An 18,422-nucleotide genomic window follows, 5' to 3' on the forward strand; every position below is an offset into this window, starting at 1 on the left:
GTGAGAGTTAGTATGATTATTGTGTATGTAAAATGTTTTTTTTTTTTACATACACATAATAAATCACACTACTCTCTCCTTTTTATATAGGTGGAGGGAAGGTTGTGGGGTTTAAATGATAACATATATATATATATATAAAATATTTTGCATTTCTTTGTTATTGTATGATTTAATAAAAAAATAATCAACATCAAAACTAAAATTAGACATGAATGGCGAGTTACTTTTACATTATACAGCTCTTTAATTTTTCATTGTAGATTTTACTGATTTGAATTGTTAAATTAAGGAAAGAGGAACTCACCACAGGGGCACCCTTTGACACTGAAACTTAAAAATCTGGGGCATTTTGGTCACATTTGGTGACAAATTCGGACCGAGTTCTGGTATATTTCTGACCCTGGTGTGTATATACAGTTTATATAATCAAGAACCTCAATATATGTGATCTAACCAGAATATGTTAATGTGTGGTAGATGTTTTTGGCTAATCTGGTGAAATAAGTTTGTATTTGTGATGGTGGATTGATAAAGGATTCCCATAATGAAACAAAACTCTCATGTTTGAGGGTCTTATCATCTCCTGCCTCTCCCTCAGAGTGATGGTTATCACACTGCAGCTACTAAAATCTGCTAAGTAAAGATAAGTGGGGTGGTGCTGAATGCTTATTGACGAGGGAACAGTCTGCTTTCTGTGATGGCTCACTGGGGAAATCTTTCACACAGACCAAAGTTAGACTAGCTCTTAAAATCTAGAACATCAGAACCAGGCTATATTTGGAATGGAATACTAGCTTACTACTGAATATTGTGCAATACATACTGTATATGGCTTAATACAGTACAGTCTTTAGAAAAATTAAAGTAGGCATTATGCAATGATAAACGTTTCAAACAGTAAAAAGCTACATTCTTGTTACATGAACTAATCTTATTGCATGTGAATGGCATCTGGTTATAATAATAGACATATATAAATTGCATTTTAATTACATTTTGTGTAAAACTAATGAGATTAAATGAGGAGCAAACTGATACTTTTGCTTAATCCTCTAGGGTCTGAGGGTGTTTTGGGCCCTGGAGAAGTTTTGACATGCCTTGACGTTTGTGCTTTTTTTCAGTTGATTAAAAACATATTAATGCTAAAGTCTGAAATGCCTGCTTTAGCCGAAACGGCATTTAAATGTAACTAAAACTTGACTATTAGGAGTCATATTTCAATATTCTGAATCCTGGCTGGCAAGTCTGGAATTGTCCCACTAGTAAAATATGTACATGTTTATATAAAATAGCACGTCAACTAATATGTAAGTAAAACTAAATGACTTAGAATATTTGTGTTAAATTTGAATTGTTTTATTTAGAAGTAGACATTTTAAGCTTTACTTAGACATATTTGTGTGATCAGTATTCGCTGAGTTTCAGTTAATTTTTGTGATGTGTATCAGATATATGCTCATTTGCACAGAGACTTCTGAAAGCGCACCATTTTTATTTTACAAAAGCACAAGGTTTTGTTGTTATTGTGAGTTTACACAAATAAAAGTAGACCCTTTATAGTCTCTAATGATGTCTTACACTTATCTGTATGCCCCAAAATGACAGAGAATTTTATGTTGTTTCTGCTGTAATGATGAAAAAATCCAGCAGGCCGCACCGGAGCGTCCGTCGACCCCAGAGGTTTAAATCTCAATCTTCTCAGATTTAACTTTATACAAACAGACCATAGTAATCTCTCACATGTCTCCTATAGAATTTCTGGAGATCTCAACAATGTATCAAACTGTGCTAAGAATTGTTCAGACACCCAAGTCTGCAGTCAAAATATCAACATTTCTCATCGAAATCTACAAAGACCACATTGTCTGAGCTAAACTATCCATGCTGATTTTTCAACAATTGCCTAATTTCTGAGAAACACCCAAGACAAAGTTAATACTGACATGTAACATTACTGAGAACTCTATGACTCCTGAGCTGTGAAAGAGCAACCCCTGGGCAATATCATTTTCCTATTGGCTATTTATTGCAAACATTACTAATGTAATCATCAGCTGTGTAAAGTAACAAATACTCACGTTACTGTAATTAACAACTTTTCCCCAAGAATTTGACTTTTTTATGTAGTTTAAAAATTGTATACTTTTAATTGAGTACATTTTAAGTGCTTTAACTGTACTTTTACAGTGCTATTTTCCCACCATCTGTGTTCGCTACTTCCCTGTCCTGATTTTATTTGTATCTATCAACATGATTGGCTAGGGAGAGTCTCGTGACTCCTGTCAAATCAAATCACACGTAAAAAACTTGAATGGCAGCTGCAGATCTGGCACTAACAGTGGAGAATTCCTCAAGCACAGTTTACAGCTGAACATAACCGGCCGCACATGGAAGGGATTTTCACATTGAAAAAGGCCAATTGCTTGATAGAGTCATGTGAGTTTAACTTGCTCAAGCCAGATATCAGCATTTAACCTGCCTCTAATTTGAAGAAACATATCATGGTAAATTTCATATTTCTGCTTTAGATTCTTTGTGTCTATAACGTAGCCTGTAATTTAGCTATCTATCATTGAGATTATTGGGCTGCTGTGAGAGATTAATGCAGTGTTATCAATAGGGCTGGGCAATAAAATTATCTTGATGTTTATCGGAAAAAAGAGAGATGTCCTCGATCAAACTTTTGAGTAGTTTCCTATATTTAGCCTATATTCTACATCTAGAACAGGATTGTTCATTACATCAATCACGATAGCAGGAGCACCACTGGTTGGTTGATATAGATGAAATATAAAAGATTTACTTTTTATTTCCTGATGTCTGTAGCTGCTTGCTGTTTGATTGACAGGCAGCTAATGTTTGAGAGCTAATGTGGTTCCTGCCTAACTGAACAAATACACTTTATAATTCCGCCAATGCCGTCTTGGTGAGGATTTAATGCAAACATAGTTGTTTATGTCTAAAGTGAACTTAAAGAGTGGGACAAAAATATAATTTGCATCAAAATGTTGGACTTGAAGTGTACATGTAACCGAATTGAGCACTGTCTAGTAGGCTATGTCACATAAAGGCTGTTCATCAAACAACATTAACAAGGAAACGAGAAAACCACTCACTACTTTTGGATAGTATTAATAGCTTTTAAAGTATTAATGTAATAGAATTAAACAGTGATATTTTTAATAATAATATTTTTTTAAATATTGTTCATTTTTTAATAATACTGACCCCTGATGTAGAGAGTGTGTTAATTTGTTTAATAAATTACCAGGAATGTAGAGATGTTAAAATGATGTATTATTATGCTTAGACGTTATAAAGACAGAATCAACATTTGCACTCCACCATTCACAAACTTCAGAAAGATTATGCATTATGCATTAGAATGAGAACACAACTATTGCTGGGCTTAAAGGATACAAGACCTAAATCATTGTGGAACATTGCATCTCAAAAGGAGGTGAATGTGGCCCCCTTGTGCTATTTAAAGAAATAATTCACACAAAAATGAAAACTGTCTTATTATTTACTCACCCTCATGCCATCTATCTATGACTTTATTTTTTAAAAGAATATTTCAGCTCTGTAGGTCCATTCGATGTAAGTGAAGGGGTGCCAAAATGTTGAAGCTCCAGAAAGCACATAAAAGCAGCATAAAAGTAATACATACAACTCCAATGGTTTAATCCATGATTCAGAATTGATATGACAGGTGTGGTTGAGAAACAGATCCATATTTAAGTCAATTTTTGTTATAAATTCTTCTCTCTGGTGAAGAATCAAGGTGGCGATATGCATGAAGAATGTGAATCACCAAAAACACAAGAAGAAAGTGAATGTAAAAGTGGAGATTAACTGAGCAGGGAGGAGAATTAATAGTAAAAAAGGAATTAAATATTAATCTGTTTCTCACCACATCTATCATAACGCTTCTGAAGACATGGATTAAACCACTGGAGGCACATGGATTACACTACTTTTATGCTGATTTATGTGATTTGTGGAGCTTAAATATTTTAGCACCAATTCACTTTCATTTTATGAACCAAAAGAGCTGAGATTTTCTTCTAAAAATCTTAATTTGTGTTCTGCAGAAGAAAGAAAAGTCATACACATGAAGGATGGCATGAGGGTGAGTAAATGATGAGAGAATTTCATTTTTGGGTGAATTACTCCTTTTTAAGCGTGATGTAGCCCATGTACCAAATAACTTTTCCCATTCCTGCTCTACCTCCTATATTGTGCAGGACATGACGTGCCAAGTGATCCTGCTTATTTAGCATTTTTTTGCATTCCTTCAAGTTTGAACATCTTTTATGCACAACGCTCTGTCGGCTTTAAGGGAAATTTAGACACTACACATAAACAATTACATTTTAATGTAATTGTTTCGTACATTACGATTAAAAATGGTGATCCTTGTATTGAAAATACATTTTTTTTATCTTTTAATTTCTGTTATCATGTTTCCCTTGTATTTTTTGGAATCAGATTCATGTAGTGCTTATCATAGATAAGTGATGTATTTTATAAGTTGCCATACAGTGTTCATAATAATGGGGCATAGATTTTGCTACTCGGAACTCAATACTCCCTACTCATGAGTACTTTTAAATGAGCTAGTCTTTTACTCAAGTAGTTTTTAAGACAGCTACTTTTAATCAACTCACACTACATATTTTTGTGAAGTAACAGTACCTCTACTTGAGTATGATTTTTCAGTACTCTTTCCACCCCTGGTAATCATCTAATAATAGCAACGTGGGAAAATTAAACTACTGTTTCCTTAACTCTAACAATGCAACACATTTTCAGCTTAAATTTTTTTTTTTATATATTAATAAGCCCATACATATTGAAACTCATTAATACCAGCTACAGTAACTTTTCCCTTGGTGAGCTACCATGCTTATGCATGACCTCACCTGCAGGATCGTTCAGCATGGAGCCAAAGGCGCTTATGATAAAGTCAGCTTTAAGGTGGACAATCTGCTCCTCATCCACAATCCAGGTGCCATCATCCTGCTGTTCAGTGCGGCAGAACCGTAGGCCTATGACATGTCCATTTCTCTTGATTACCTCACGAGGGGACAGGAAGGGCAGGAACTCACACTTTTCCTCTCTGGCAGCCTCCATCTTAAAAGCAGAAATCAAATGAAAACCACGGTGTTAATTAATAACATGAGAATGCTTGAAAAAAGAATGAAGATAACATCATTTATTCTTCATTCTTCATTTAATTTCATTCATTTTTAAGAAAAACTACATGTTTGGCAGGTTCAAAAACCGAATATAGGCCACATACATACTGCAGCTAAATACAGCGGTCACTCGTTTTTGAGAGCCTCATTTTTATTTCATTTTTTTTTTATTTTGTTTCTTTATACAAGTTTATAAAGGTCGCAAATAGATTAAACTAGTAAAACTAGTAAAGTCTATTGACAGCAATTGTGGCCTCATGTCCACAGTATTGGGTAGATTATTTCTGAAATGTAATCTGGAACTGATTACAAATTAAAATGGTAATCATTAACATTATCTGATGGATAACCTTTTTTCATAGAAGAACTGGACAACCCCCACACAGACAACATTTGTTACTTCTTAAAAGACCAAAATCAATAGAGCAGCTTTTTATCCTGGCCAAGATCCATTCTTGCAAAGGCCTTCCAAAGACCAGTAAACCATCTCAACCATACAGAAGGAAAACCAAGAACCTTGGTGTCACACAGGACAATAACCAAAAAAAGAGTGTCAAGACATGCAGATTCCATCCGCATAGTTAGAACTTTCCCTACCATGGAAGCTACTCAGATTCTGGTACAGGCCCTAGACTACTCTCATCTTGACAATAGAAACTCGCTCTTGGCTGGCCTCCCAGTGTATGCAATCAAATCTCTGCAGCTCATCCAGAAAGCTGCAGCCCGGCCGATATTCAACATTCCCAAGTACTCTCACGTCACACCTCTAGTGTGCTTAGATGCAAGACTCCCCTCAATCAACAATACCATAAAAAAGTTGTTGTTTGTTAGTACAACATACAAAATACCTTTGTTAGTAGTAGTTAATACTTGTTTTTATTTAAATAGGAAGATTAACTTATTTTCCTAGCAGATAATGTTCTAAATTGCATGCTTGCTTCACTTGATTACAATGGTCTCATTTGAGAAGCTAAAGCACTTTTTGTAAGTCGCTCTGAGTGTCTGCTAAATGCCTTTAATGTAAATGCCTCTTGCAGAATAAAACTAACACCCACAATCAAAAGAAATTTCTCCATTAAAAAGAGACTTAATTTACGGTCACAGTCCTTAAGTGCACCCCTGTTTGAACGCTCACAGAGCAAAGGCAGAGCTAATAGTTGCTGTAGTTACACATTTCTATGTTTAACTTTATTGGCACTGTTTCCATGGCAGCGTTGCAACAGTTGTCATTGAGAAAAGAATATGTCTTAATTACTTTGTTAAAAAAGCTTCACATAAAAATAAATCTCATTATATAAAGTGCTGCCCACTATAGCAGCTCAACATTGTCACCTTTTCAGAAACTTCTCTCACATTTTTCCTGACAAATTATTTTTCAACTGCGTGTACTCTAAGATTTCCTTAGATGGGAAAGTCTTACTAGGGATAATAACAAAGAAAAATACATTATTCTCCAGTCTATGTTGTCTTTAACACCAACTAACCTAGAAACTAGGCATGCAAACAGAGTAAACTGGTGGAAGTTACTACAAGTGCAATATTGGAATGAATTAAATTGCTATTCATGAGCTGTTTTGTATAAAGTTGATATTGCCTCTGGCTCATCCTGAGAGCTTTTCACAGGTTAACCCACAGATTGACCTCTGCTCATGTCTTGAAAAAGTGCACATTTATCAAGACATCTACCATTGAACTATACAGTATATAATAAGTATTCTTCTAGCAATGTCTTCTCAGTGTTTAAAACCTAAAGGTCAATGTCATGTCAACAAAATAACAGAATTTGGTAAGACCAATCTATATGAAGCCTATATATACATAATGTACAAAAGCATTCTTTATGATTGCATTTGTAATAATGCATTGTAATGCATTATGTCTTATAATACAACACATAATAAGTGCCATTATGTAAAATGTAACCGTCATAATGTATGAATTAAAATATTTTAAAAAATTTGGTTAAATTGTACAAGAATGTTTAGCTGAATATAATTAGTCAAATGTGCACATTTATTGTCAAAACAAAACCAAGGCATTCTATGTGCTTTCATTGTTTTAAAATCTTAGCCTCATGTTTGTTCATAGATACAAGCCTTCAAACTTAGCCATGTGTGTTATCTAAGCAAGAGATGAAACCATGTTTAATTTTATCACAGAAAATGTATTCAAAGAGCAAGATCCACTTTTAACTCCAGCTCACTTGGTCCATCTGACCTTATTCAAGATTTCAGTTCAGTTAGCAGCATCGATATTTAACTTTTTATCTCTTTCTGTCGGTTTGTTCCATTATGTAAAGCCATTCAGTTTTTCTCAGCTCACTTTTATCTCTTTTAATCCAGCTGTCTGTTGTGGAATTTATGGCTAACTGCATTAACTTTGATATGGTTCCATTTGAAACGATTAATATTTCATGTAACTACACCACATTAAAGATATAATTTAATAAAGTATTAGTAGTAACTAAGACAATGGCTTTCTAAACTTGGCTAGTTTCTCAATTGGGCAGTTTCTAGAAAAAGGTGGATGATGTTTATAACTTCACTCAATGTTTAATGTGTTTAAAATGTCCCTGATTACATTACAGCCAGGAGTGATTTTGTCATTTCAGGGCCTTCTTTTACATGTGCAAGACATGATAGTTTTAACCCTTTAATGCACCTCGGGTCTTTAGTGATCCGGGTCTTCTGAATCATGATTGATTTACTGTGTGACAATGGTGAATTATTAGTATTTCATATGTGTGTATACATACATATTATACATGCTATTTCTTACTCAAGGTGTCACTGATGTGTCAGTGAATTACTTGATTTACATTTGACATTACTGTTTGAAGAAGCAGCAATGTGGAAGTAAACTATAGCATGTGTAACACATGTACAGTCTGATTTGACTATTGTCATTTGGGTGTACTTCTGAAATCATGTTAGTTGTGCGTCTATTTAGACTCAAAAAGTGCCTGAAAAAATACATATGTGTAGATTATATTTTATGTGTTGTCCTCATAGACACGATACACTGTATTTTTTATATGCTGGTAACTTGATTGTATATATACTGTTGAAGAAAAAAACCCAGGTGAACACATAAAAGGAACAGTGCAATTAGTCTGTTTCTGAGAATGTGCTATCAAAATTTGTGAAAATTAAATAATTTTGATAACTCTTAAATATTCATTGCTGAATGAACAAAATCCAAAGCTGAATCAGCTGGGTTCTTCTATTCGCTGACACCTTGCTAGACTGCCATATTTGGTTGCATGGACAAAGGTCTTCTCTTGTATTTTCACAACTTTAATGTTGGAATTAGGCTCAAGAATTTGCAAAGGAGATGAGATATATACAGTGGGTACGGAAAGTATTCAGGGGTCTGAATACTTTCCGTACCCACTGTACACTGAAGGAAAATATTCATTGGAGTAAAAGAGATGACACAGGGCAATGCTTCAAAGGCAGTTGCATGCCAAAGCGACAGGCCGCATCAGACTGCACGTACCCTTCCCCAACGCCCCATAAAATCACCATAACCTTCTGGTTCCCGGCCCCCGAAGGGTGGAACAAGGCAACAAGCCAAGCATGGAAGCAGGCAGCGCCAGCCGCGCCTTTTCTCTCTCTATGTTTCTCGCATAGAGGTAAAGTGGCTGGGGCCCATCTTAATGCTATTATACGCATTGGGGAAGGTGTTCTTTTCCAACTCCTATTCTTTCAGGGGGAAAAGACCCTGCGGAGACCACACCTGCCCAGGCTAGGGGAGGTAAAGAGTGGTGAAATACATCACATGAGTTTTCAGGCTACATGTGGAAAATGGCATGGTGGTAGATCCTACCTGGCCAGGCAAGCATGTCGGCCATCTGACCGTCAGCCTTAGACTGGGCGTGCTGACCCGAGGGTGGCAGCCCAGTCGAGTCTTCCGCGTCAGATGCCGGAACACTCTCCGATGCAGCGGCTCATCATCCAGCTCGGGGGTCTCAAGGGGTTAAGCAGACTGGCCGTGAGGTGAGCCGCTGTCACCCGAGCCCGGGCAGAAGTCAAGGAGCGTGTTGGGGGGCGGGTGGTTCGTGGGGATGTACCCGGCGAAACCGAGCCCGCTGCCATCCACAAATCACCTCCATCGCCAGCCGGGTCATCCTCAATCCCGTGGGAAGGAGCAGCAATGTGGGGGGCAAATGAAGCTGTATTCCTTTTTAGGAAGGAAAGCCGCTACCACAACGTTGCCATGGTTAGGTTCTCGCAGTGAGAACATGAACCATCCGCAAATGCTGCCTCGGTGTGATCGCGGCCCAGACACACGAGACAGCGCCTGTGACCGTCAGGAGGGGAGAGAACTCGACCTCATCCAGGAACTACACAGGGGCGGAAGGGCATCTTTATAAAGACGCGTCCTGAAAAGGACGTTCAACGCCGCTGTGTATTGCTCTTTTAGAGAATTGTTTTTTTTCAAAAGCGCCGTCGAAACGCCCAGGGGCAAAGTTGCACTGCTATGCAGAGAAGGAGAAAGCGCTGATATGCGCCATAGATCTAACATATATCATATGCTCTTGCAGAGATGAAGTGAACAGTCTCGTGAATGCAGCCCGCTGATCACACAACCGCTCTGCTCCGAAGGAAAAATCTGACTCATTTCCCTCCCTTTATACCGTATGTCCGGGGGCGGGACATGCAAATTCTGTCTGCCAATTTCTCATTGGCCTTTTCTCAAGCTCAGAGATGCGTGAGGCTCTCAAGAGAGACCCCTAGTGTCACTTCTTCGACACAACGTCGAGGTGAGTGACAGACGGGGAAATAAACTTAGAGATGTATCCTCAGAAAAAAGAATTTCGCGGCAGCCCGTGAAAGCATAGCGGTCATCCGCACGTCAGCCTCAGACTGGGCGAGCAGACTCGAAGGTGGCAGCCCAGACGAGTCATCAGCACCAGACGCCACTGTGATGCTCTCAGATGCAGCGCCGGAATCATCATCCAGCTCACGAGGTCCGAATGAGACAACGGACTGGCCGTCAGACCCAGACGACTTCATCGCCAAATCTCCCCAAATCGCCTTCATCGCCGGCCGCACTGGCCTTAATCCCGTAGGAAGAAAGCGCAGCGCGGGGGGCGGCTGAAGTGGCTTTCCCTCGGAAGGGAGAAAGCCGCAATCGCAGCATTGCCATGGCTATGCTCTTGCAATGAGAACATAAACATTCATAAATGCTGCCTCCGTGTGATCGCAGCTCAGACACGCGAGACAACGCTTATGACCGTCAGGAGCGGAGAGAAAACAGGAACTACACAGAGGTGGAAAGACATCTTTAAAAGACGCATCCTGAAAAGGACATTCAATGCCTACTGTGTATTGCTCTTTTGTGAATGAAAATACTCTCTTTTAGAGGAGAAAATACTTCTCTTTTACAGGTATACACTCTTTTACAGAAGCACCCAGGGGCGTGGACTGCACAGCATGCAGAGAGGGAGAAAGCCGCTGGTAACGCGGCGTATATCCAGTTTTTAAAGACATGGGAGATACAGCCATTCCTTCAATAGGATATTATAATTGGCTGCAGGTGCTGCAAAATTTTTTTTTTACCTCTTCTGGAACAGCACGAATGTTGGTGAAGCCCTTTCTAAAAACCACAAAGACCCGTCGAGCTCCACAGCGGAGAGCAGAAGTGGCACAGTCAAATGCTGTGTCTCCTGCACCCAGGACGATCACGTTCCCATGCAGCTCTGGCAGTTGCAAACGACAATTGCACATGCCTGCGAGAGAAACGCCACAGAAAACACAAAAAGTTAAATTCAGTAAATAGAGTTATTGACAGCATTAAATCCCTTTTATTTAATTAAATTTAATATCTATTTTTAATGACAGGTGATCTGATACTCGTTTTTCTCGATTACAATCTTCTGTTATACAAGAGCAAGAACTACATTCATAGTAGCTCAAACTGTCACTTACCTCTTTTACTGGCCTTTGCAACCAGGGGAAGGAAATCTTTTGAAGTGTAGAAGCCCTGTTCTATGGTCAAACCCTCAAATATCTTGTCCCTGTTTGCTTGTGGAAGACCTATCCGGTAAAAAAGAATGAATTAAAAAAACGACTGAATAATTTTGTAAAGCTATACACTCAGACGCCATATGTAACAATGTGCATATGTAGTAGGGCTGCACAATTTGGGGAAAATGTCATATTGCGATTATTGAGGTTAATATTGCGATATGCGATTGCGATATAATAAACAAATCGTATCAGGTGTCAACTTGCTTGGTTATCAAGGAAAATGCACAAATAGATTACTGATAATGCTGAAATGTGTATTTTTCAACTCAAACATACAAACTAGCAACAACTATAAATGAACATTGTTTTCAAATGAAAATATTTTTACAAAATTAAATAATATATTTGCATTACTCCAAACTTGTTATTTTCTCAATATTACACCTAAATAAAATAGAACAATAAATAAGAACATACAAATTTTCACGAAAATAAGATTGTCCAAACAGGGACATTTAAGCAGGATGTAACACATACTTTGTAGAAAATAATAAGGAAACTGGATATAAAAGTGTGGTTCACTCAAACAACTAAACGGTTGTTGTTGTTTGTGTGTGTGTATATATATATATATATATATATATATATATATATTTTTTTTTTGTTATTACACACACACACACATTTTATTGTTGTTAATGTTATTTTTCACATACTGTAAGATTGATCTTATGATGATCTCATCAATGATGCAACACTTTGCAAGCTGCAGACAGAGGGGGTGAGAGACGAGCGTCTCCGTGTTAGAGTGCGCATCAGCCTCTTCCAGTCTCGACTCCCGCTCAGATTGGATCTCTCCCGCGACTGGTTGAAGCGGCTCTGACCGCACAGAGAATGATGACAGTATGATATGACTATTGTCATTTGGGTGTACTATGGAAAATATGAAATTGGACATCTATTTAGACTCAATTAGTGCCTGGGAAAATAATGTGCAGCTCAATATTTTTGACAGCCAGTTGTGTCTCATGAAAATTCAGTGTGAAATTAATCCTGTTCTACATTAGTCATGATTTGTTGCATTATCTTTTTGGTATATGAAAAATAAAACGTCAAAATATATTATTTTCTAATTGTCTTGAAATTATTTATAAATGTTTTACTCCATCTTGGAATTTTGTGGATTTATTTGTGATAGAACTACGTGCCTGGTCTCTAAAGACCCGAATATGTGAGTGTGTTTGGTAAAATTTCCATGCATTTAAGGGTAACACTTCAACATTTAAAAATGACTCATTTCAAACAAGATCTCAAATAAAGTCTCGGTTACTGTAGTAACCTCCGTTCCCTGATGGAGGGAACGAGACGTTGTGTCGATGTAGTGACATTAGGGGTCGATCTCGAGAGCCCGAGATACCATCAGATCTTTGAGAAAAGGCCAATTAGAATTGGTCAGTAGAATTTGACACTCCCCCCCCCCGACATACGGGTATAAAAGGGAGGCTGGAATGCAGATTCATACAGGTTTGGCCGTATGAAATACGGGACATGGTCCTGGCCATTACAGCAGTGTAGTTCAGCCAGTGGCAAGAGGGACACAACGTCTCGTTCCCTCCATCAGGGAATGGAGGTTACGAAAGTAACAAAGACGTTCACCTTCTGTCACTCACTCGACGTTGTGTCGATGTAGTGACACTAGGGGTCCTTATACGAAACGCCACAATGGCTGAACTGTGTTATGTGAACTGCCGATGCAGGTGCAGAGGCACTCGGACTGCACTTAGCCTCCCCAGACATCCCATAATATTGTGTAATTCCAACAACCCTTGGGGAGGGTACAAAACATCATATGGGCCTAAGGGCGCACGGGGAAGAGGTACGGCCATAGATCCTGCCCTTCATAGGGGAGGAGCTCTACAAACACAGTGAGTATAGAGGAATCTGCCAAGGGAGACGCGGGTCTACCGAAAAAAGGGAGGCTGTACCATGGAAGATAAATCACAGGAGGATACCGGCGTAACCGAGACCTGTGGAGCACTTACCCCAATACAGGGCACGTTAGCACACGTACTGGGTCCGACTACGAATTCCTCCGCTGAATTTGTGAGCCAGAGGGCTATGAGGAAGGATATCTAGGGTTCACAGATCAGGAACATGCATGGGAGAAAAGAGCACATAGGTTCACCTTCGTGGAGGGACACGGCGCTATACAAAATCGATACACCCGGCCAGCTGCCCCGCATAATAGAACTTACCTGTTCATACCTAAAAGATGATGGGATGAAACTGGCTCAACCCGGAGATTGTAAAATCTTGCAAAGGTATTGGGTGTTGCCAAGCCCGCTGCTCTACAGATGTCTGTTAGAAAGGTCCCATTGGCCATTGCCCACGAGGATGCAACACTCCTTGTAGAGAGAGGCGGGCACTGACTGGGTCTGGTAGGCCAAAGCAATGGTGTCCATGATCCAGTGGGCAAGTATCTGTTTGGAGACAGCGTACCCTTTCCGCTGTCCACTGAAGCAGACAAAGACCTGCTCAGTGCATCTAAAGCTCTGCATGTGATCTAAGTAGATGCACAAAGCACGCACTGGACACAGCAACGATAAAGCTGGGTCTGCCTCCTCCAGTTGACTAAGGCTGTGACCTTAGTCCCAAGGAGTGCGAGGGCGGTCACCGAGCGCAGCTTTTGTAGCACACCGGGATCAGAACTACCCTCATGCAGCTCTTTTAAAGCCTTGGCCTGGTGGAACTGTAAGAGGGCAGAGGCGGCCTGACCGGCAGCGCTTTAGGCTTTAGTCGCCAGAGACGATGTCTTCCTGCAGGCTCGGGAAGGGAGTGCCAGGTGATTCCGCCAGGTGGTGGCACTCAGCAGGTACAGGTGTGCCACAATCGTCTTATCCACCAGGGGTATCGCGGCATAACACTTGGCCGCCCCACTGTTGAAGGTAGTGAGAGTGGACAAGCCTAAGGATCACGTTCGGGCAGTGAAAGGTGCCATCCACTATCGCGTCAGCTCATCATGCACCTACAGGAAGAAGGGGACTGGAGGGGGGCATGGCCGCAAGCGGCGCGCCGAAACCAGATACCAGTCAGCAAGCAGTGAGTGCTCATGGGCGAGTGGAGGGTTCCACTCAAGCCCAAAACTCGCGGCGGCCCGGGCAAGCATGGTGGTTATCTCCGCGTCGGCTTCAGACCGGGCTGCCGCCTGACATCACCTAGGCGCTCTCCGATGCAGCGATCGACATCTCATCCGGCTCATGAGTTCCGAAAGAGACATTAAGCTGGCACTGAGGCGAGGTAGAAAGACCAGCGTGGGGGACAACTGAACTGGCTTTCCCTCGAAAGAAGGAAAGCCGTGACCGCAACGTTGCCATGGTCTAGTTCTCGAAATGAGAACATGAACCATCCACAAACACTCCCTCAACGTGATCCGGGCCCAGACACATGAGGCAGTGGTAAAAAGACGTTCAACGTCACTGCGCCTGCTCTAATAGTAGAAAATATACTCTTTTAGAGGAAAAACTCTTTTAAAGTTCTGTCGAAGCTCCCAGGAGCATAGTCTGAGTGCAGAGTGGAGAGAAACCACTGGAATGCGCCGTATATCCAACAGCATACGCTCTGAAGAGGTGAATGGTTTGTGATAGTATTTCAGCTTGCTGAAACACAACCGCTTGGCTCCAAGAAATAAAACTTTCCGCATTCTGCATTCCAGCTTCTCTTTTATATCAGTATGTCGGGGGAGTGGCATGCAAATTCTACTCACCAATTCTCATTGGCCTTTTCTCAAAGATCTGAAGGTGTCTCAGACTCTCAAGATCGACCCCTAGTGTCACTACATCGACACAACATCGAGTGAGTGACAGAAGGGGAGTCCTATATATGTTGGTAATATTAAGCACTCTTATTGAGCCAGTGTAGACAGCCTTGTGCTTTCAGGGCAACCAGTATTTAAATTGTATTTTACCAAACCCTTTCGCCCTCACCACACTACCGCCGGGTCTTCCTCACACTACTGTGAGAAAAGAGCTGCAGAAGTAGTGACACTGCCAGAGATATATAATAAAGAGAAGAGCTGAGCAGAGACAGCACAACATGCAGCAGAGACTTACGCAGAGTAACAGTTCCAACTTTGGGCAGCCCTAGCCAGAAAGTTCTGCTAAATCAGGCAAACTAGGTTTTGTGATTGGGTAGGTTAACATGTTGCCCTAAAAGATAGTAAAGAGACTGAAAGTAAACGAATATGTGATTAAAGTTACATGTTTATGTTGATTAATATATTTGTTTATCCTAATATTTATCTTTATTAAGTAAAATAATTGTTCAGAATAAACCAAATAATGAACACTATTTTGTGTAATTTTTATAGTTGAAACAACCAATACACTGAACTTTGGTGAGACATGTAGTAGCAGGAGTACACCAAAGATGATGATGCTATATTTACATGTCTTTTAAGTTAATTTGTGTAGGCTGTGGCAGAGTTGATATGGGTGGTGATGGGGTAGGGACATCAAGTGATTTTGAGCTAGGGTCAAGGTGATCATAGTTGCGCCTTTGAACGACATAATATTCATAGAGCATCTGTCATACTCAAGTAGAGCAAATGACACAGGTTAAAACCTTAATTAGGTCATAGTTTTTCAATTTAAATCAGCATTGCAAAAACAAACATTTGCAACTAGTGTCTGCATCTAGGGAGCATAAAATCACTTAAGCAAGAGAATATCAATCAATGATCGAATACAGTTTGTCTGGAACTATTTCCTAGCCAAACATGTAATTTATAATAATGAACTAGAGAATGGCAGCCAGCTTCCTTAAGAAGTATTTAGACAAAACAAAGGGCATACAGAAATGGATCTAAGGGATACTTAACCCCGTCACTTCAAATCTGTCTATTACGCCTAGCATGCACCCCAAGGATGTACTGCATGATGGAGGCTATTAATCTCTATCTCATTATGACCATCATCACTGTTTGAGCGAAGAGCTCTCAGGTCTCATGTGCAATGGAAGGGAAAAGCCATTGTTTGTCTTTAAATGACACCAATTAAAGCTTAAGTGTGTAAACGGAATCGCAAAAATATTCACTGTTTTCAAACACGAAAACTCCCCCGTCTTCTAGTGATTGTACAAAGAGATAGAGGTATTGGACGAGCCAATGTAGTTGTGTGGGGCTGGATGGGATGCGCAAACAAACAATGTATGTGAAATCAACCTAGTGGTTGTGTGTAATTCCTGCACCAAATAGAATTGCAAAAATAATAATGGTTATTTTCAAAAAGTTTTACAGAAACTCTCTCTGTCTTACATTGGTTGACCAAACAGAGAGTCCCACCCCAAACATTGGTTGAGCCAATATGGTTGTATCAGAGGTGATTTTCCCAAGACCACTGTTAGCCAACTATGGTCACAAGTTCCATCGTTGCAACATAGTTCAACGATTTGGTGTTTCCCGAAACCAGAGTTCCAACAAACATTTAAAAACAGCATTGCAAATGTGTGTGGTTGAAACTACAGCACTTTACCTGTGATTAGAGGATAGTTCCACGTTTTAGATCCAAACCGATTGACATGTGGTCAGCACATGAAGTGCAGGCTGTACTTAATGACTATCTATCTGATTTGAGTTTCAAAGCAAGTCAGGAGAGTGAGGTTTATACATATTGCACAGCTATCTATCAGCTGGCTCCCTTTACACTTACATGAACTTAAAAATGGCTAACTCCTTGTTTTTGCAGTAAGCAGCAATCTGAAATGTAATAAAAACAGGAATGCAGCCATTTAAGGGATTAAAAGGCAGTTAAAAGAAAGCTCATATAATACACACTGTTTCTGTTGGAGAACACGGCTTATGTGGCCATGTTAATGCATGTGAAGTTCTTATATGTTTTAGAAAAGTGTGCATGCGAGTATGTGCTCAAGTGTCGGGGGAAGTCTGATGTAAAGGGGAAACCCCACTATTGCAACGCATTGTATCTATCGCAATACACAGTGCACACCACTTTTGTGTCTTTAGCAGCTTTCTTGCATTGAATAGCTTTCTGGAGTATGTCTAAATGAGCCTTTATAGTTTAATATCTGCTCAAATTTTTCCACCCCCTGCTTAACATCATTGAGGACAGCTCTATATTGTTGAACAAACATGGTTTGAAGGATGGATGTGCGACATAGTTATCACAGTTTAGGGAAACAGTCGTGTTCAGCTAGTTAACTTCTCCAACGATGCATCGTACTATGGTGGTTAAGCAGTAAAGTTACGGCATTGTACAGGAAACGCACCCCTGGTCAAGACACAAATAAATAGAGAAATGTTTTATAGTTCTGCAGGGCCATTGTGTTTACACTTTTTAGAAAAATCCTACAAATGCTACAAAGCTTAATTATAGACTCCACATACTAAAATGGGATAGAAAAAAGTATTTGAACATACAAAAAAAAAAAAAAAAAAAAACACCACCTTTAAAGTCAACAAAAAAATCCAAAATGACCATACTTACTTTATTTATACAGTTGAAGTCAGAAGTTTACATGCACCATAGCCAAATATATTTAAAATCAGTTTTTCACAAGTCCTGAAATGTAATCATAGAAAACATTGCCTTAGGTCAGTTGGATCACTACTTTATTTTAAGAATGTTAAATATCAGAATAATAGTAGAGAAAATTATTTATTTCAGATTTTATTCCTTTCATCACATCACAAGAAGTTTACATACACTTTGTTAGTATTTGGTAGCATTGCCTTTATATTGTTTAACTTGGGTAAAACATTTTGGGTAGCATTCCACAAGCTTCTCACAATTTGGCCCATTCCTCCAGACAGAACTGGTGTAACTGATTAAAAAAAGAAGTGTTGCTTTTGGGATACGTCAAGAAGCTCTTGTGGTTGTGCCAAATTTTCACATTCCAGTCAGTTTGTGTTGGCAAATATGAAGTTCTGCCAACAATTTTTCCCACTGAATGTTTTGAATTTTTTTACTAGGAAAAAATAAACATTACAAGAGTAAAATGGGTTGCAAACAGGATTTTATGTTGACTTTAAAGTTGAGCTCAAGTGAAAGTCATTTTTGTTTTTCTGATTTGTTCTCCTGTTGTGTTCCTCCTATTGTCTTATCACTATTACAGCATGACCACTAAAAAATAACTTTAATGCCAACTTTGTGCTTTTTTTGTTGTTGTTGTTTTTTTTTAGTAATGATTAAGTAGATGATTTGAATGGAGGCTGCTGCTCCTGGACCAG

At 39.4% G+C, this 18,422-nt stretch overlaps 1 protein-coding gene across 2 annotated transcripts in view; it reads right to left on the reverse strand.

The window, feature by feature from the left end:
* Positions 1-18,422, reverse strand: part of LOC127649170 (dihydropyrimidine dehydrogenase [NADP(+)]) — a 293,316-nt gene that overhangs the window by 203,891 nt on the left and 71,003 nt on the right. Inside the window, exons 9-11 of one of the 2 annotated variants that reach the window (XM_052134142.1) lie at positions 11,138-11,245; positions 10,769-10,938; positions 4,929-5,139 (exon numbers count right to left, since the gene is read on the reverse strand). In XM_052134142.1, coding sequence (XP_051990102.1) covers positions 4,929-5,139; positions 10,769-10,938; positions 11,138-11,245 — 489 coding nt within the window. The remainder of the gene's footprint in view (positions 1-4,928; positions 5,140-10,768; positions 10,939-11,137; positions 11,246-18,422) is intronic. The other variant, XM_052134143.1, reaches the window with a different exon arrangement.

Source organism: Xyrauchen texanus, chromosome 9 (assembly GCF_025860055.1).
Source record: "Xyrauchen texanus isolate HMW12.3.18 chromosome 9, RBS_HiC_50CHRs, whole genome shotgun sequence".
NCBI lineage: Eukaryota > Metazoa > Chordata > Actinopteri > Cypriniformes > Catostomidae > Xyrauchen > Xyrauchen texanus.